Below are 21,094 nucleotides of genomic sequence, written 5' to 3' on the forward strand. Positions count from 1 at the left end.
TGGGCATCAATTGATACGAGGATGAAATACTTCACACAAATGCTGTAGTTGCATATTCTCGTTACGAAAATTATCTGCAAGACTGTGAGCGCGCGCTCGCAAGGATGCGCAATCAATTTCAGGTATTCTAAACAATCTTGATGATGAAAGATGACAGGAATGTCGCTCTCGTGTAACATTCTGATCTGACTCAATCAGTAAGCTTTATCTTATGATTGTATTATCTTTTTGATATGAAAAATATTTATATATATCATTATCTGTATAATATTGCCTGTATTTTGTATTTTATACAAAAGTTACTTGCAATTGCTTTAATACTTACAAATTAATAAAATTTTTTGATGTTGGATATTAATATTATTTTAATATTAAGATTATTAATTTTATATAATTTGTTTGGCATATAAATATAATTAGCCTGTTGATATATTCGTGAATTCGTATCGATTGTAATAATGCAGATAACGTTGGCATCTGTCGTGTAAATACTTCTTTATCATGAGTGCGTGTTATAAATGTTTCACATTCTGAATGAAGGGTCTCTAGCAGCTGCAGAAAACCGTGACATCGTCATCTCACGCGATTATTTCCTGCTGTCGCGATTTGACACGTAGGACACGTATACTGTTTCCTAAATGCACCTAAATGTCAGTAAACTTTGACAGGCCGACTATTGCCGCGTATTTTTTTTAATCTTAATCCTAGGTATGTGTCCGAGTTCTGATTCGCAAGTGTTTTGCACGATGGACTAATGAATATACACAATGTGTTAAAGTGCATAACCTCACATATTCCTGCACTCGTTTACGTATGCTTTGCTAACCAATTTCCTCGTAACTAATTTCTTGAAAAGATACCATAATCGTTTATAAGATTATTAAGGCTTTTATCTTTGTAGGTCAACATATTTTTTTGTTGGAGTGACGTAAAAAACCGGAAAGATGAGCACGATAACAGAACAACCATGCTACACGTTGATAAACATCCCAACTGATACGGAGCCGCTAAACGAGCTCCAGCTGAAACTGGATCTCGAAAAGGGGAGCGTTCAGACGAAAATCGATGCACTCAAGAAGACGATTCACATGATTCTGAGCGGCGAAAGATTACCTGGATTATTAATGACGATCATCAGATTTGTCCTGCCTCTGCAAAATCACACCATCAAGAAGCTGCTGTTGATATTCTGGGAAATCGTGCCAAAAACTTCCGGTGATGGCAAGCTCTTGCAGGAAATGATTCTCGTCTGCGATGCTTACAGGAAAGACTTGCAGCATCCTAATGAATTTGTCAGAGGATCAACTCTTAGGTAAAGATATGAGAAGTCAAATAATATGGACAAAATTACAAGTCACTGTACTTACTATTTGCAATTTATTAATTACTATTCATTATTTATAGATTCTTGTGTAAATTGAAGGAACCAGAGCTTTTAGAGCCATTGATGCCAGCAATAACCGGTTGTTTGGAACACAGACACTCCTATGTCAGACGCAATGCTGTGCTCGCTATTTTTACCATTTACAGAAACTTCGAATTTCTTATACCGGATGCTCCAGAATTGATAGCAAAGTATTTAGAAGGGGAACAGGACATGTCGTGTAGGAGAAATGCATTTCTGATGCTGCTGCACGCTGATCAGAATAGAGCTCTTTCTTATTTAGGCGCATGTCTCGATCAAGTACCCAGTTTCGGTGATATATTACAATTGGTCATTGTCGAATTAATATATAAGGTATGAATAAATGTATTATATGGTGAACGTGGATGCATTTATCAAATAATCACTGTCGATATCATAAATCTCTTTTTTTTTCCTAGGTTTGTCTTGCAAATCCGTCGGAGAGAGCGCGTTTTATCAGATGTATTTACAGTTTGCTGAATTCACCTAGTGCCGCGGTGCGTTACGAAGCGGCTGGAACTTTGGTGACTCTTTCCAGTGCGCCAACCGCGATCAAAGCGGCAGCTTCCTGTTACATTGAATTGGTCGTCAGAGAAAGCGATAACAATGTCAAGCTCATTGTACTTGATCGATTAATTGCGATGAAAGATAGTCCTGCATACGAAAGAGTACTTCAGGATCTCGTAATGGATGTACTTCGCGTTTTAGGTACTGCATTGATTATCATAAAAGTACATGTTAATAGAACTGTGTTGTTATCCATATTATAATTTATATATTGTTATCCATGTTAAATAGGCTCGCCCGCATTGGAAGTCAGAACGAAGACCTTAGCTCTTGCTATGGATTTGGTCACAACTCGTTCAATCGAAGAGATGGTTCAGCTTCTGAAGAAGGAAGTTTTGAGGACAGCTGGCGGAGAACACGAAGATGCTGGCAGGTATCGCCAGCTCTTGGTGCGAACTCTTCACGCTTGTTCCATGAAGTTCGCGGACGTTGCCGTTACCGTCATTCCAGTGTTGACAGATTTTCTGTCGGAGAGCCACGATGCGGCCGCTACGGACGTTCTTGTATTTGTTCGCGAAGCCATTCAGAGATTCGAAAATCTCAGACCGCTGATCGTCGAGAAACTTTTAGAAGTACGTGTGCAACGCCGCTAAAGATCTATCTTTAGAGAAAAATAAGCGAAAGTTAATTTTATTTTTGACCAATTAGGTATTCGCTCACATACGATCCGTAAAAGTACATAGGGCCGCACTTTGGATTCTTGGCGAGTATGCCACATCCAAAGAGGACATAGAAGCTGTAATGAGTCGTGTGCGTACTGCTTTAGGCGATCTGCCGTTACTCGAGGCGGAGAATAAGCGTCAAGCCGGCGAAAAGTCCGAGGATGGTAATTCGCAAGCCGCACCAGCACAACTCGTCACGTCTGACGGAACATATGCGACTCAAAGTGCTTTTAGTGCCACATCCGCACGTAAGTAACTTATTTTTACATGTGTCAGTTGTAGAAAAATTATAATTTAAATTAATCCGCAGGGAAAAAGGAAGAAAAGCGACCAGCATTAGTGCAATATATGATGGAGGGCGATTTCTTCATCGGCGCATCCCTAGCCACCACATTGGCCAAACTGGCACTGCGCTACAAAACGCTCGAAACCAACATCCAGAAGAGCAACAGATTACAGGCGGAAGCGATGCTTGTAATGTCCAGCGTATTGCAGTTGGGCCGTTCGGGTCTTCCCTTGAAAGCGATGACGCACGATGATGCGGAGAGGATTTCTCTGTGCCTCAAATCCCTCGCCTGTCCAACGCCTCTCGTTCAAAAGGTCTTCACCGAGGGATGTCGCGACGCTCTCGGCAGAATGTTGACCGCAAAGGCGGAGGAAGATTCGCAAAATCAAAAGGCCAAAGAGAAGCCGGGCAATATCGTCCAAGTGGATGACGCGATTCAATTCTTGCAATTGAGCCGGGGATCCGATCTGACTGGCGGCGCCGGTGATGTATTCGAACAGAGTCTCAGCGCTGCTGTAGCGGGACGACCAGGTGCCGGCGGTGACGCACCAGCTCCGAGCGCGTTGAGCAAAGTCACTCAGCTTACCGGCTTCTCGGACCCGGTCTACGCGGAGGCCTTGGTCCACGTCAACCAATACGACATCGTGCTCGATGTTCTCGTTGTTAATCAAACGGAAGACACTCTGCAGAACTGCACCTTGGAGCTAGCCACTATGGGCGATCTGAAGCTGGTAGAGAGACCGCAACCTATCGTGCTCGCACCCAGGGATTTCGCTACTATCAAGGCGAATGTAAAAGTCGCGTCCACAGAGAACGGAATTATATTTGGGAATATCGGTAAATTGATTTGGAAAGTTTGGAAAAGCTATTTGTGTAGCGCTGTCACCGGTTTTAGAAAGTTTGTAAAATTCACATTTAATTTTGTTTACAGTTTACGACGTATCAGGAGCGGGCTCTGACAGAAGCGTGGTTGTTCTGAATGACATACACATTGACATTATGGACTACATAGTGCCCGCGACATGCACCGATGCGGAATTCCGTCAGATGTGGGCCGAGTTCGAATGGGAGAATAAAGTTTCAGTCAACACTACTCTGTCTGATCTGAGAGAGTATCTTGCTCACTTGTTGAAATCCACAAATATGCGTTGTCTCACGCCGGAAAAGGCATGTTCAGTTTTTACCTTTCTACTGATTTTCTAATAGCATTGTAGAAGTTATTAATGTTTTTTTTATTTTTACACAGGCCCTTTCGGGACAATGTGGATTTATGGCAGCTAACATGTATGCAAAATCAATATTTGGCGAGGACGCACTGGCGAATTTGTCTATTGAGAAACCACTGAACAAATCCGACGCGCCGGTAGTCGGTCATATTCGTATCAGAGCCAAGAGCCAAGGCATGGCTCTGTCGCTGGGCGATAAAATCAATTCGGCGCAGAAAGGCCCGCAGACTAAAGTCGTGCAAGCGGCCTGAATCACGTCATTTCAACTAAATTTCGCTTCGCGCGATGTTCAAATTTCATCAAACGCGATATCATTACGGAATTTACAGGACCTCAAAGTTTATTATCAATGATTTTTACATATTCATGGCATTTAAGCTAATTACGACAAAGCAAACTTGTCTTAATCTTCACAAACATTCTTTGAATGTCTTGAATTTATGTATTATTTAAAAATCGAATTGGACTTGCTTGTGTCGCAGTTATATTACGACGTGTATTCTGCAATGCACGTTCATATTTATATTATGTTTAATTGTATTGAATTTCCTGCCGATATTGTTATGGCATAAGCATATAGTTAGTGTCCTATAAAGTAGGATGTATTCATCAGAGGAAAGAAATGAATAAACAGTACTTTATCTATGTAACTTTATTTATTTTTTTAGGCATTGTTATACCGTGCACCTCCACTCATTTGTCTCCTTTTTTATATATGCGTGTGTGTGTATGATAACATATAAATTAGTCATTCTCTTCCAACACTTTCATTCAATCAAAAGCAACTGAGATGTATGAAAAGAACTTTACAGTCGATTTATTATTTTCAAGAAATATACAAATATATAAATTAATGTACATATATATTCAAAATATATCATACGATCAAGATTTTTTACATCTATTGCCGCTAGATGGCATATGTATCTTATGAACGTATACGACGTGTACGATATACGTAAACTGTACGTATGTATTGCGATGTGTGCATGGCACTTGTCAAATTGCAGATAAACAGAAATTTTACGCTAAACGATGGACGGTGATCAATTGAAGAACACGGATCAGCAATTTATAACTTTTCATGATTTCTCACCGATAAATCAAGCCAGCAACACTGGCGGACAGTTGGAAACTGCAGCCGCAACTCATCAGCCCTTTAATAACCTGTCAAATGATTCCACTGGAATTGGCATAATAGAAGATTTACAAGGAATGCCCAATAAAAACGAAGGTTCATATTTATAATTTGTAGAAAAATCTTTTCTTCTCAATAAATAGATGTTGACATTTTTATTTAATTGAAACTCAGATTAATTGGAGTCTTGTTTTTTTCAGCTACTCGAAGCTTCTGGACGATTGAGTATTACCAAAAGTTTTTCAATGTCAATACAAACGACGTCCTGGAGCGTCTCAAGCGATCCATGGTACCACATGGACGCGATAATTATCTTATAACGCACATAAGGCCAAATCCAGATTTGTACGGTCCTTTCTGGGTATGTGTGACTTTGGTATTTTCCATTGCCATTAGTGGAAATGTGGCAAACTATTTACAAACCGCCGGTTCTGCCAAGCACCACTGGAGATACGATTTCCACGTCGTGTCCTATGCAGCCACTTGCATATTTTTGTACGCATGGCTTCTACCATTAGCCTTGTGGGGTGCGATAAAGTGGACCAGCAGTTCGAGAAATACCGAAGAGGAATTAATTGAGGTTTATTGTTAAGAAATTTTTGTCCTAATCTTTCATCTTTAATCGTTACATCATCATATAATCTTTATTTTTCAGTCTTACGCTCTTCCTGGACTTTTAGAACTCTTGTGTTTGTATGGATACTCCTTAACCATCTACATCCCAGTAGTTTTTCTATGGGTCATTCAAATCAGCTGGTTGCAGTGGGGCTTAGTCATATTAGCAACCTTTTTGTCAGGAGGAGTTTTGCTACGGTCATTGTTACCAGTCGTTACAAGTAAAAAAAAAATATATATATATATATTAAATTAACAAGTCAAATAAGTGAGTCTAGCAAATGAAAAATATAATGAATGAAATGTAACTGATTTTACAGATAAACATAGAATTATATACGTTGCTGTAATTCTGGGTATGCATCTACTGCTAGCAGCAGGATTTATGCTGTATTTCTATCACGTGTCATCCAAGAGCACCGTTTCAGCTGTGGATAATTTAGTAATTTCCTCTACTCAAGCCAATGTACTGCATAAAGTAGTGCAAAACAACAGTTCTAATGTAGTGCCAGCGTCAGCCTCTTGAAACGTCGAGCAGATCTGATAAATCCCTATTTCCGAGATTATCAGGAAAACTTGTTTATTTACGTGATATCGAATACTATTTTATTTAGAGAAATATCATCGACTTACTATAAATATGCATCGCACACGACGCTGATTAGCGTAATAAATTTTGTTTATGTAAAAATAATATTTATACTGTAATTGTGAATTATAAGTTAGAAATAAAAAATATCCCGATCCTTAGACAGGTGTTTCTACGAAGATAAGATAACTCATTAACCCCGCTGTGGTCGATACGTCGCTACGTTCAGGACAGTGATGCACAAGACCGGCGAAGTGTCTGGTTGATTTATTTCACAGCCCTACTGCAATATAGGGGCGCGTTACATCAACGCAACACACATATCATTTACAATCATACGAAATAATCTCCACGACGTTGTACATAATGCGTGATCGCGCGGTATTTTTTTTTTTTAGTATACTTATAATACAATAGATTATTACATTATTAATCGCACATAATTCATTAGTATCTTGCTCATTTACCAATGTGACAAAAGGCAACATTTATTTTGTAGTTGTTATCGTTAATGTTATTATCGTCGGTGTATTCAATACATATATGCCATGACAATAGTAATTCGCTCGCAGCCACGATGGAAATCGTGTAATCGCAGACAATGCGTGCCGTCGGTACGACGCCAGTGAATACATGTGCTGCTTGGATCAACGACTCTAACGCTGCTTCGATTAGTCTCGCGAGACAATTTTTTCACCCCGAAAGTACTAAAAAAAAAAATTTATCAGCTTCGAAAGAAGCTGCGCAATTAAAAACATTTGCTCTCAATCGATAATGCGCCAATTATATCCTCGGAAACTAATTGAAAATCGTGTTTTTTTTTCGAAATATATTATTATATTGACAGATCATCGCGGTAAGATTCAAGCCTTGTCGATGTGAGCGTCGTATGTATAAAATACAAGAATTCTACGGGTAAAAGCCTAGAATTATACGTGAAGTCGAGCACCTGTCGCATTACGCTATTTTTATTCGTACAAACTCTGCCGTAATGCAACTCTTTTTATTCTCGTAAAATCGATCCGTATTGAAATATGGGCAAGTTACACTCGATCGTCGCACCAAAAGGATTTTGGCCGTTAGCTGCATCGAGGTCGATTAATTAATTCTGGATAATTTTCTCTTTCTAAATATATATGTATTATATATATAGAGTAGCTATATGTGTATTATAGCTAGCGCTATGATCTAAAGACATTTATCTTATACAAATATGATATATGAATAAGGAATCTAATTTTGTGACTTGGCAGGAAAAGGCCAAACATCTCATGTCTGAACATATGATATTTCCTTCCTCTTTTTTTTTTTTTTTTGCTCTTTCCTTCTTCATTTTCGCAAAGTGTTAAATCATGGTGCTCGACGATGAGAGGCTGTAACGGTGTCAAAGTTCACAGCTAGTGCTCACAACGACGTTGGTCCGACGTGTTTACGAGATATTGCAGTCAAAGATTGCGAATAGGCAGGAACGATAATTAATAAGTTAATAAGTCTACGACAGTCTAGTACCGAGTTTACTGCTCCTCCCCCTTTCTTTTGCTCTATTTAATATTTCCAACGTTACACACGCAACGCTACTTTTTTTTTTTTTATCTCTTTACAACCCCTAGCACTCTCACACGTTCGCGCGGTAGCACGTGCTCGACGACTGAAGTCAGTGAATACGCCGTCGTTTATTTACAATTGTTATTGTAAAACTGTTATAATACACAATAATTGTTTCGTTTCATTGCTCGCGACGATGCTCGCGTCTGACGTATACCGTCACGTAACGTATTACACATACACATATTAATATATATATATATGTACCCTGGTTTTATCAATTATTACATTACAATATATGTATATAACAATGCTCATAAATGACGCGTTCCTTTCGTACAATGTCAGTCCGCTGTATGCATTTGACACGCAGTGGAGAAGACAGATATTGTGTAAAACGAATGCACCCTTTATAAGCAAACTATACATTTACGAGCATATATATATCCTACTATATTCTTTTTTTTTATTACAGTAATTTCAGGTTGGTTATTCAGTCGCATGCTTAATTAATAATTACGTAATCTGATTTACATAACAACGTATGTTGCATTGAACTCGACGTGAAATCTCGTAATAACGGAAGCCAGTTTTTTTTTCGGCGCACTGTAAAATTGTGACTAATATAAACGGTCGTGATTCATAACAATCTTGCATTTTTCAACAAAACGTGATTTTACCGAATTCCGTTACAGCGGCAACTATGCAAATCAATCGCGAAATATTTCATCGGCAGTATTTGCTCGAAAAGTGATTCAGCAATTTACACACATATAGAATTTGAATTAGCGTAATTTGATTGTAAATCAGTGAAAGCAAAACTCATATTTTTACAACGCGCAAATCTAACTCGCGGATCCAAGCTCTGAAAGAGATATTTATAGACTTTACAAAATTTTTTAGAAATGTTATAAACTTTCTCTGCTATTGCTCTTTGCTGCTATTGGCTATATGTTACAAGATTCGATTCGTTTTTACGCTAATTTTATGCATATACAATTTAATAATATTTAGTAAGATTAAAAAGTGTGAAATCGAAAGAATGTAGCAGATGGAAAACATATTGTTGAGAGCAAGTTGATAGTTTTGTCTCTTTATTCTTTTCTCGTTAAAATTTTCTGGAGTTTTGATATGTTTTTTGCGTCAGGAAATCCAATTCTGTAATTCGTAATTAATCAAATTACGAATAATAAAATTGTTCGTATTCATCGAATTATAAACGCCTTGGAGAGAATTTTGTTCGTGTAATCTATACGGGATTTGGAGCCGATATTGATTGAGAAGAATGGATATACATTGTTACATAGATTTCGCATCTTATCGACATCTGCTTGCCAACACGTTAATATCATAGTAGAAATCCTTACGTCTTAATGAAAAACTACCGTGGAATTTACGGCGAAGAATGAATCTTACAAGCTTAATTTTTATATATCCTACAAAAAATCAGCTTCCATATGCGGTTATCTATTGTATGAGTTTTTAAATGCCCTACGATCAATTTATCAACTTCACAATCAATATTATTCTATAGCTTGAAAATAGAAGAAAGGAAGTGTCATATGTTCGATTAGAAGAAACCCGTGGAGACCAGGATAGATTCAATTTTGAGAACTCTGAATAGGTTATAATAGAATTTCGAATAAGGGGATCAAGGATGCTAAAGCCACAGAATCACATTGGTTGATCTAGCTTCGAAATATTTAAGTTTTACGCGAATAGCACAGCGAAGTACAGAACGAATTCTGGCGGAACGCCGAGACAAGATATTTACTTTCTAATCGTTAATCGCGTTATCTTGTGCTATTGGATTCGATGCAACGTCATATAAAAAGGGACGATTCGAGCTTTCATGCCTAACGGATTCTCCGTCTATGTATTACAAACGCGAGGCTCTTTTGATCGACGTCTCATTTTGATCACTTTCTTTTGGTGAAATGATTACTTTGATTGCGGACTTAGATGTATAGAACAGGTACGTAAGAGTGAAACATTGTTTTTCCTTTTCTTATCTCTCCTCCTCGAAAGCTTCCATTCCGAAATCGCTGTGTGTTAAGCTGCTGCTTAATAAAATCCAGCAAAGTGTGTACGGTCGATTTTTCAGATGCGACAAGCTGAGTTTTAGGCGTACTTAGTAACTGTTATTGATTAAGAGTCGCAAGTATCGAGATAATTGACGTTTATGTTGGAGCAAATAAAGAATGTCACAATTATGCCAAGCTCGAAACTTCCGCTTCGTCCTCGTTTAAGAAATGTGCAAAATCGATATTTAAAAAAAAAAACCACCTGTGAGCAAGCGGCGCTTTCCCTCTTGCTTTGGTCGCAAACAAATCGGAAAGTGCTGTATACAAAATAATGGACACAAGAAGCAACAGTGATGCGTTTTGGATATTATCCAAATAATGGATCGCGATTAAGAAAATTTAAAAAGAGAATAATTGCGCTTAATACTACTCAACTCATTAGAATAAAAGATATAAATTAATATTACATAAAAAAAAAGAATACGGGAAGTAATAGTGGCTTTTCGATCGCAAGATGTTTTATCGAGCTGAATATTGTTGGTGGAGACGGAGCTTTTTGAGAATACAATTGGGATGAATGTTTAATAATAAAAAAAAGAGTGCGCTTAATATACTATTCAACTCAGTTCACAGATTGCCCGACGCGCGGACATCCGCATTTATTTACGAATTAAGACATAGTGACGTCTGTGTACCACTGCGTGTACCCGTTCTCTGTCAATTTGTCAAACGTGTTTTTTTTTTTCTTTTTTCTTTTCACTTTTATGCTCTATATTTTCCTTCCCTCTCACCTCTCTTTCTCTCTCACACGTGTTGTTTGCGTTGCATAATAATTCGAATACACTTATACTCGCGACTCCGAACTACAACGGAGCCTCATCGATCGCCTTAAGCATTAGTCTTTAGTGTTTGATTATTATACTACAGTAATATACAGAAAATCGTGGCTCGCGCCGACCGATCGCACGCTAGCCCGCTCACTTCGACCCCTCGTCGTCAAATCGGCTCGACCGGCCAGCGAGCGCTTTCGGCGAAATTCGCGCGCGAGCGTGCGAGCGGCCGGCTCGGTTAATCAATATATTCGATAATTACAATACACTAAATATAATCAGCTTCACATGTGTGTATTAAAATATAAATATCAAATAGACTTCTTGCGTCCACAGGATATATGCATCTTAATGTCGATGCGCGACTTAAAAAATTCAGAAACGCTCTCTAGTCTTTAAGTAAGTTGTCACCGATTATTTAAAGTCCTTATTATCGGAAGAACGATGAACTCGTGGCCACCGAAAGATTGCGAAACGACGCTCCTCCTCGTCCTTCACATCCCTCGCGACTTCCGTACTTCCGGTCCGTTTCGCTCTTCGGTAGTCACGAGTTGCGTCGCGACGTGATTAGAATTTTTTTTTTTTTTTTTCGGTAGCTTACACATACGGTCGGTGTAATTTGCAAAAATGTGACGCCGCGTCGATCGAGAGCCGGAATTTTCTCTTTACACGAAAATTCTCTTTCCCACATACCATAAATTTGCCGTTAGATATTGTTAATGTCACATTAATTATGCGGATTACAAGCTATCAATCACGATCCACCGAATAAAAGTATCCAAATGCGAATTTTTCAGTAGAGAAGTTTTGTCCGTTCGAATTTGTCCACCCGTGATTTTTTTTTTTTTTGCTTATTGTCAATAGAGAGAAGTAGACGACGATCCGTTCTCAGTCGATGCGACGGATGTTAACAACGTGGCGGTCGGCGGCTCTCTTTCTTTACACTACGCATACTTTTTTTTTTTAATTTGTTAAACATATGTTTCGATACTAACGTTCGTCGATGACATCGATTCGACTGCGTGCGCAGAGTATTTCCGAGGCCAAACTAAATCTACACTTTGTACTCTGGTCGACCTCCGGAATAATCTGTCGCACGCACACAAGCTTCTTGTTACAATGTATAATATATTTGTAATATGGATGCAATATTTATAATATATTCAAGTATATATCTATCTGTGTGTGTGTGTGTGTGTGTGTGTGTGGTGTGTGTGTGTGTGTGTGGTGTGTGTGTATGTCTATCTATGATCTATGTATGTTATGTGTATGCATACCTTTATATATATCATATATATACATTTATATATATTTATATATATATATAAATATATATAGTTATATATATATTTGTAAACGATCAGTTGCACGCTTCAGATGCACACCAGCCGAATGCCTAAGTACGGATACGACCCCGAAAATGCATCCAGCGATGTCGGTGTCGCGGTAACGCAAGGCACGCTCTACCTAAGTCTACTCTAAATCTCTTAGTTAGAATTTCTCTTTATTTTGTAATAGTAACTATGTTTCTTGCAAAAGACACTATTCTATGTTGCTTTACGTTGCGTTGGATTTACATACACATTCGCGTTAATTATTTCCACAATTTATCCAGAGTCCATTCTCGAATAAATCATAAATTGATTTGTGCCAAATCAATTTTAAGTAATTTGTTAGATTGACTAAGTGTATATGAAACATTGATAACAGATATAACAGATATAACATAGCTTTCTAGAAAAGGGAGAGCTCTTGCGATTCAAACTCGTTGTATTTATTACAACACGAAGAAGAGCCGATGCTGATTCATATCAAGATTATGATAATAAATCGTTTTAAAATTATATTTGAAGTTTTCGAATTTTACGTGAAAATGACAATCAATGATAAATGAAATTAACATCTTATTGCATTACGATACGAACAAAGTACGCAATTAGTTATGCGAGTAATTACAAATGTTAAGCTTGTTCGTCAGCTATCCGTACTTAGGTATTGCTACTCGTGACCCTACGACCTGTGTGCCTCTGTATGTTAATAAAACCCTCGAATGCGGGTTCACCGCGTACGCAAGCGATAGTTTTGGCTCAGCCAACGATTACAATACTTTAAGAAACTTCTTGCGAAAGCTTAAAAACACTCTACACACTTAGTAATCGTACTTTAGAAATTTCACTTTACTCGCCACTTCGGGCGATTAATTGGGGTTACTATATTCTTGGTGTATGCATGTTGTGTGTGATCAATGGAAGGATTCATTTGCACGCGAGCCAGGAACATTGACAACATTCTCCAGCTTATCGTGACGTCTCAGCTTTAGTCAAATGATAATTTCACGATTTCCAGAAATGCCGCAACGCACCCAAGTCCCCGTGAAACGCGAATCCTTCGTGAAAATTGTCGTGTATGATGCTTGTTTATTCACGTACGAAAAAGAGATTTGGCAGATAGTATATTAATCGATGACTAACAATTTATGTGCATTTATGTATGTATACATGTATAAATGTCGCGTATAACAATTATTGTATATCTTTATTGACAATAATTCATTAATAAGGCAACGCTACGAAATTCTTTCCCAAAAGAATTTGTCTATCTGTTGAAATGTAGTATATATCAAGTCAACTCAAGTCAAGCGAGGATATTTAGATGATAATTAGCTGTTTAAACATAGAAATTTGGATTAATATGCTTGAAATTATGGAATATGTATATAGAGAACGGTGCTTAAGCTAAAGAAACTCACAATAATCGAAATAAACGATAAATCACGCCGACGTCAGAATGATTCATCAATAATTATGCAATTATTATTATAATATAACTAAGATATACGAAAGAGACGTTTATTTACAAATACGTAGCGCAGCCATATATTTTATCGATGTAAAGTAGTAAGTTCGATTTTTTATAATCATACAATATAGAGGTCAAAGTGAGACGGACATTTACACACCTCCGCGCCTCTGCTATAAATTGTCCCCATAGTGTTACTTTTAATTGTCTTGAATTTTAAGCGGCTAAGGGAATCGTGTCTAAGTATCGTGAGTAACGAAGAAACGAATACCGTCCACTTCGCTCAAAGTATGTAATCGAAATACGAGTTTTACATGTTAAATATCAGAAGAGACTACACTTCGATCCCTCAAACGTGTATGTACCAAAAATGTAGAGAGATTCGAAAGAGGGAAAAACGGCCTGCGTCTGTAAAAAAGGGTCTCCCTAATTACGCATGTTACTTTTTTTTTGATTTTACAAATACGTAGCGTAACGATCAATTTCTAACTGGTCCAATGGCGCAGGAACGATCCGCCGATTAAGTACTCGCGACTGGATCGTCTTCTATGTTACGGGGATGAAAGGAGCCTAAAACGTACGATCTGCAAAACACCAAGTTTCCTACCGACTCGTGGAGAGAAATATTTTTGTTCCGTATTAAAAGACACCGCCTAATTAAGAGTCTATTAGTCACGCAGAGATGAAACGCGTAAACGGCAGAGAATCTAGACAGTGATGTGTCTACAAAAAACGAGGGTACTCTCTCTCTCTCTCTCTCTTTCCTCACCTATGACTAATCTCTATAATACAGCATTATGCATAAATCGTTAGATATATCTAGTACAAGTCCCATCGTTAATTATTATTTGCCGTTACATTACCATAGTATAATAGTGAACATTAAGAACATCGAAGAACAGTCAGATAGTGAATATCGTCGCTCCTACCTTACGTTTACCCCGCGCGATAAACTATTCATCCTTGCTTCCCGAATCGGACTTCATTTCTTACTTAGTAACGACAACTTTTAGAACTCTCTTGTGCAATCAACTTCAATAATTGTATTCTGCTTTAGAACAAACTTTAAGCTCTCTTAAATTTCAGGATCACTAAATGCAGGATTACATTCTTCAAGACTTTCTTTACCATCGCGTCCAAGTGTCGGGCTTTCCTAAATTCGAGATGTAAATACAGGACTGGATTTAGTAATGATACACAGACAGATCCTCTAACAAATATCTACGATATTGGAGTAATTAGTAGAAACGTTTCGAGAAACATTCAATTCAAGTAGAGTTTTAGATGACTTGCAAGACTTGCGGCGTTTAATTAAAATTTAACAGTTCTAGTCTATTCATCGACGAAGCTGGCTGAAGTTTAGCTAACAATTGTCTATACTCGCAAATGTGGTCCGATTACGACGAGCAATCTAGCAAATAGAGACCGAGAACCTAAGAAAGAGAAATGTTCAATAACTTACGGAGCACAGTACAATATCAATCCTCTATTAACTCCAAAAATATGTTATTCTTTCCTATATATACCTCTATATATAACTACATATCTATCTCTCGTGAGAGTCAGTGTTACTTCGTTTACAGTGATAATATAATTTTATACGAACTGTCCGTACAACGCGATGAATATTATAGTCCTAACTCCACAATGAAATCGTAAGCCTGTCCCCTTATCCTATTTTCTTTTTTTCTTTTTTCATTGCGCCTGACCATTTTTACACGAATACTTTTCCGCGCTAAGCACATCCAAGCCATTTCTCAACTTCGTATGATTTTACAAGCAATCCGCCACTCGCGCACGAAAAAAAATATCGATCATATCGATTCATCTTCCACTTCCTCTCGTCGGCAGTTTCATTGATATTAAATCTACATCATGTTTTTTAATACAAATAAAACTGCAATCTTCAGATGCTCATTCGAGACTCGACCAATTTTTCGTGCACCGGCGCAGGATTGAGACTTGGAGATTCCGTGCTGAACAAATCTTATTTCCGGCCACACAATCTCACTTTTTAGGCACTACACCTAAGACTAATATATCACTCCCCCACCTCGGATGCAATAAGAAACATATGTACATATTTCAAAAACGATTAAAAGAACTAGATATATCCTACTTCTATATAATGTATATTATACTATTCGAACGAAAGGAGTAACTATATTGCGCACGACTGCACGTGCGAATGGTTAAATAATTATTCTTATAATTCGTTTCTAGAAGATTACTGTCAGTAATTGTCAGTTACACGGTTAATACAAACCGAATTCACATTATGGAGGAATTTAACAATCACGCAACCCTAACACGAAATGATACTAACTTTTGCAAAACTATATATATATATAGAACATGAAACTTTTATACATTATAAATACTCGACGATATATCAGCAAAGAATTGATGTTAGAAAATATCCGTGAAAGTTTATGCGACGTAGCTCAGACTTCGAAATTAAAAAAGAAATCGTCATCATCCGCAAGTTGTCGCCAAACAATCAGCGTGTAACATCATATCGCCTCGCGAATCATCACGAATTATTCTTAACTGCAGCAAATGTATGATCTCCCTTCCGTGTATAATTAATGTGTTAAGATTAGGATACAATTCTTACATGCTTTATACCTCGCGATATATACGCCGGGCACGCGAGACAGCCCGCTCCAAGCGCTTTAACTGCGCACGACTATCGGCATTATAATAAAATATCACAACTAGAACCATTGATACAGTTACGGTATCTTTTACTTAATTTTCCACACAGCGTTTTATAGCGTCTCTACTTCTTTTTATTTAGGTAGTTTATTATGTGTGATAACGTGTGTGTTTGTATGTGTATGTCTCTACTTACACCATGTGTGATCTAAAATAACGAGTACGTGATTGGAAGCAAGCATTGGCTGATGAAGTCAAGTCGAAAAATCCAAAATATCGATACAAAATCAAGTCGACCTGAGTCCATGATCAGTGCGCATTTTGTACCCTCAAAGCAGTCGATATTTTCGATATGTCACTCGTCTAAAAAAAAAGTCTCCCGCACATCATTCTTACGTACTGCGATACAAAAAGTAACGTAACGTGCGACTGCAATTCAAACGCCACGATCCCCGTTCTAATCGAGATCCCATCGTCAGTCAAGGCTTGCTCATGAATAGGAGACAAACATGTGACTAAAATCAATCTAATAATACGCGGAAATATACACAGATGAGAAAAATGAAGAAGAAAAAAGGGAAGAATGTAACTTATCACTACGAATAGTATGACTGCTAGCTTACAAACGTAGGTGTGCGTATATGTGCACCTGAGGATGACAATCCGAGCACGCATATACACACACACCCGTTCTACACGCCCAACGTTACGTAGAAGATGAAAACCTAAGGATATGACTCTTTTTTTTTTTTCTCACGATTCACATGGAGAAAGGTATGGTAATTTCAATGCGACGTGATTATACCTCTACTGCCACACGTGGAAGCATGTATGTTATGTACATATACAAGTAATCACGCGGACTAATCCGCTATGCCAAAACCGAGAGGTGGATACCGACACGTAACATAATTGATTACGGTGATTGCAATATGCTCCACTGATACGTCATAGCGCGTCTCAGTCTATATCGAAGAAAAAGAAAAAAAGACTCGCCTCTCTACTTATCCCTTTCTCTTTTCCCATTACAGTTAATTACTCAGTGTAAATACGATTATTCATTAAACAGGCACATCGAGTTGGTTAAATATTTCTTTTTTTTTTTTTGTTGTTTCCTCGTATAATGTAAACGTATTGATGCGTATACGAAAGAGTGTCGGGCGAATCGCTTAACTTTAAGACAAGGGGGGAGTAAAACTGCGTGAACTGCAGAAACAAAGGAGAAGAGCGAGAAGAAACGAAGTCCTAAAACGTCACTTTTGCCGAAGCAAGTTTGACATCGTTAGATTACATCGATTCATCTGATGCCTCTCGATATAAAGGCACTCGAGAGATTTGCGAGGCTATCATGGACCCGATAGCCGTAACGGCCCTGCTCTATAAGTTAAATATAGTTAAATTGCAGCTGTGTATATCGTTTGTCGCTTACTTATTGTATCGCGTAAAGGGTTTCTTTTTCTCATGATACCGGTAACATGTTTAAAACTCCGTTACACCTACACTACACTTGTATATCTTTATATATCTATATACTCTATAATTTTTCTTCTCTTTTCTCTCTCTTTCTTTCTTTCTCTCGTTTTCTCTCTCTTTCTCTCTTTCACTCTCTCCCTCTCTTACTCTACGTGTAAAATATCTCTAATTAAACTCTGGACGTGAATCACTCTAAACAACATACCGCAATTAATCTCATATACGCCGAATATTACCGTTACAACTTTCTATACACTTATTAGTAGAATTAGCAAAACAATGCCTAAGCGTTATTCCATAAAATCACGAAATACATGTATTAGCAGTTGCGTATAGTAACGCCGGTATCTGAAGAATAGTGTTATGTATACCTCATCTACGATACCGCCTGAGAGAATGGTGATGCAGGAAAAGAGTGAAAATGATTGATGCAAGGATGATAACTTTATGATCTGGATGTAGGAAATGCAACATGATCGAACGCAGCAAGTAAAACTCGTGAAAACTCGTTTTATGAAAACTACCCTATAAATAGAATCTCTTCCTTCTACAGAAAAACAAACTTGTGTACTATATAGAAAGACATGTGTGCAATAATTTTGAAATTTTGAACTGCAAAATTTTTTATTAATAGAAAAAAAATAATATTCTTTTTTTCCGACTAACATTATTATTAACGTTTTGAATTTTACCGGAAACTATGGGAAAAAAAAATATATATATATACATACACATCTAAGTACAATGCAAAACTGGGGGAAAAATAACTTTTAGAAAGGGTAATGTTTTCAGGTATAATGTTATCGTGTATAATCAAGACATTTCTGAGGGAAAAATTTTCAATTATTCAAGACAGAAATGTAAGCCAAATAACAATAAAATATATAATGGGTCTTTATTAAGACCTTAATTAATTATTTAATTATATAATTATAATTATAATGTATATGAATGTACAAATTTTCTTTTTTTTTAGTCTCCGATAAAATACAACACGTTAATCGGAAAAAAACGTTAACGTACGGTCATCCTATATACAATTTATAAACTCTTTAAGATTGAGTTTCAAATAATGAACTTAAGCTTGATTATCTCCCTATTTGTACAATTGAGAACAGAATATTAGACATGAGAACAATGATGATTAGTAACAACAATATGAGAGTGACATGATAAATGTGGATGACAATGATTAAAATGACAATGACTGTGAATACGATTCAAAGTAACATAAGAATAAATAATAGGACTGTTCCAAAAAAGGCACGTCAAAGCTTTCGTCAATTCGGATGTCGTGCTGTTATCTTAAGAAACTCGTGACTTGATTCTAAATTTCTTGCATATTATCTTCTGACTCTTCATACGACTATGCTTACGACAACCCGAATAATCCTACTTGAAGAACTTTTTGTAGTTCCGAATATACGATACAACTAAATAATGTGTAGGTAAGTGTACATGTGTGTCTGTATGAATGTGTTAACGTATACTCGAGAAACATATTATAAACTACAAAAGAATAATGTAGCTCCTCATTAATCTTGAGTGCCCGTTATAAATAAAATATCATAAAAGCGTGTAGCATATTCCGTAGCGAAATTCTTACAATATCGAAAAACTATCAGCGAGAACAAATTAATCGATACTGTGCCATCAAAAAAAATCTAATTCGCTAAAATGATTTTGTTAAGGAGCATTAAAAATGAGATAATCGCGAACGATAATGTACGCCGACATATCGCAAAGAAATGCAAATTCATTCGCATTCAAACTAAATCGCAAATCGCGTATAAATGATATTTCTTAACAATTCTATGTGCCATGAACCGGCACTGCCACGATGTGCAGATCTCTATCGTCGATATTGATGTTTTCCGATCTGTTTAAGTTCCATGTAACGTTCATATTTATGTGTATATACATGATATAATACACAATAAAAGAATCATGCATATATGCATTAAACAGATCAGAGCACTTCGATAGAAAATTTTGGTCTGTACAATGTCCTTATAAACTCTATTTCTTTCATAATAAAACTTCAGTATCTCCGGAAATTTACGAAATTTACAGCATGCTATATATACCGAGATATATATCCCTTAGAATTAAAGGGAAAAAAAATGTAATGAAATTTCATAAGAAATCACTTACGTACAACTGTGTCAAAGTGTAGTCTTTCGTTTGATTTCCTTATGAAATTGTCGCAATGAGACGATTGTTTCGGACACATAAGAGACGTAATAAACATATACAAAGAGATCTACACTGACTGTGGTCTCGTGTTTCGCTTTCTACAAGAGCGGTCGGAAGGGAGTGATCGCTGCTTATATATAGGACGGATTGTCAAAATTTTCATCTTTAAACGCGCTTCTACTCTCTGCTTTTCGTTCGGTGAACTTGCTCGGTTCTTCGGTAAATTCCTGTAAATGTATCGCAGTATCGTAGCAATCATATTCACAAATTGCAGCGGTTTGGACGCTCCCTCCCTGCTCTACTTACTGATCAAGTACAATACATAAAAGCTAACGCACTTTTCCTGCGCACCTGGTCAGTAAACAGAGCTCGTACGGCTCTTATACGCGGCTCAATGGGAATAAACTACTCGGTGAACCATAAACCGGGAGGTTGGTATTGGTGTTTGGCTGGCGAAAGCGGGGCCAATCCATAAACGGCTGTAGGCTGCATATGCGCAGGCAACGGATGTGCTGGGTGACCTGCCAGTAATGGTCTGGTCGAGCTGTGATGAGCTGGCGGTGGCAACGCTCGACTAGAATCATACAACGTTAATGGAGACGAGCTGAAAAAACGGGATAATGCACATTAGAATGACTCCATAAAGCTCTAAAATAGGAAATAATAAATTTTTCTTATAATATACATTAATTGATTCACGAGACTATTTTTCTAAGGATAAACTTGGGACATGGAAGACAATCAACTTTGAATTGCTACATTATTTGTATGTTGATTAAACGTTTCAGCAGGATATCGACACTTTATTTCTTAGTATAAAATATTCTATTTATAACAAGAGCATTTCCTCTAAAGTTATATTAATATTCAATTTACCTCAGAATAATCTTTATTATGCTAAATAAATTTGATGCATTAATTAAATTGTATTATGATGCAACTTTGTAGAAATATGGAAAACAAGCATCAACTTCCTGCGAATTCGCGCTTCGATTTACCGTTGACACATGCCACAGAACGTTTAAAATACAATAGGAAAGAGTTCACAACTCTACTTGGGCTACGAGATCTCAACTCTACT

General features: G+C 37.3%; 3 protein-coding genes across 14 annotated transcripts in view; 2 read left to right on the forward strand and 1 right to left on the reverse strand.

Moving 5' to 3' along the window:
* The first annotated feature begins 549 nt into the window (after window positions 1-549).
* betaCOP (coatomer subunit beta) lies at window positions 550-4,796 on the forward strand. Of its 2 annotated transcripts, none has more exons than XM_067353769.1 (9): window positions 550-708; window positions 902-1,312; window positions 1,405-1,738; window positions 1,825-2,113; window positions 2,204-2,544; window positions 2,621-2,882; window positions 2,945-3,757; window positions 3,852-4,087; window positions 4,167-4,796. In XM_067353769.1, exons 2-9 carry the CDS (start codon window positions 945-947, stop codon window positions 4,395-4,397), a joined length of 2,874 nt encoding a protein of 957 aa, XP_067209870.1. In that variant the 5' UTR covers window positions 550-708; window positions 902-944; the 3' UTR covers window positions 4,398-4,796. The 2 variants fall into 2 exon arrangements, with proteins under 2 accessions (XP_067209870.1, XP_012227275.1); XM_012371852.2 differs by having other exon boundaries at window positions 562-811.
* Window positions 4,797-5,057: 261 nt separating this feature from the next.
* Window positions 5,058-6,649, forward strand: LOC105675045 (protein YIPF1). The gene is made up of 4 exons (XM_012371836.2): window positions 5,058-5,380; window positions 5,485-5,864; window positions 5,940-6,120; window positions 6,220-6,649. Exons 1-4 carry the CDS (start codon window positions 5,182-5,184, stop codon window positions 6,423-6,425), a joined length of 966 nt encoding a protein of 321 aa, XP_012227259.1. The 5' UTR covers window positions 5,058-5,181; the 3' UTR covers window positions 6,426-6,649.
* Window positions 6,650-6,740: 91 nt separating this feature from the next.
* Hipk (Homeodomain interacting protein kinase) overlaps window positions 6,741-21,094 on the reverse strand; it is a 46,065-nt gene continuing 31,711 nt past the window's right edge. For 9 of the 11 annotated variants that reach the window (XM_067353760.1, XM_067353762.1, XM_067353765.1 and 6 more), the window contains one exon: window positions 6,741-20,617. In XM_067353760.1, coding sequence (XP_067209861.1) covers window positions 20,419-20,617 — 199 coding nt within the window. In that variant the 3' untranslated portion in view covers window positions 6,741-20,418. The remainder of the gene's footprint in view (window positions 20,618-21,094) is intronic. The other 2 variants (XM_067353767.1, XM_067353763.1) reach the window with 1 other exon arrangement.

This window comes from Linepithema humile, chromosome 4, assembly GCF_040581485.1.
Source record: "Linepithema humile isolate Giens D197 chromosome 4, Lhum_UNIL_v1.0, whole genome shotgun sequence".
Taxonomy (NCBI): domain Eukaryota; kingdom Metazoa; phylum Arthropoda; class Insecta; order Hymenoptera; family Formicidae; genus Linepithema; species Linepithema humile.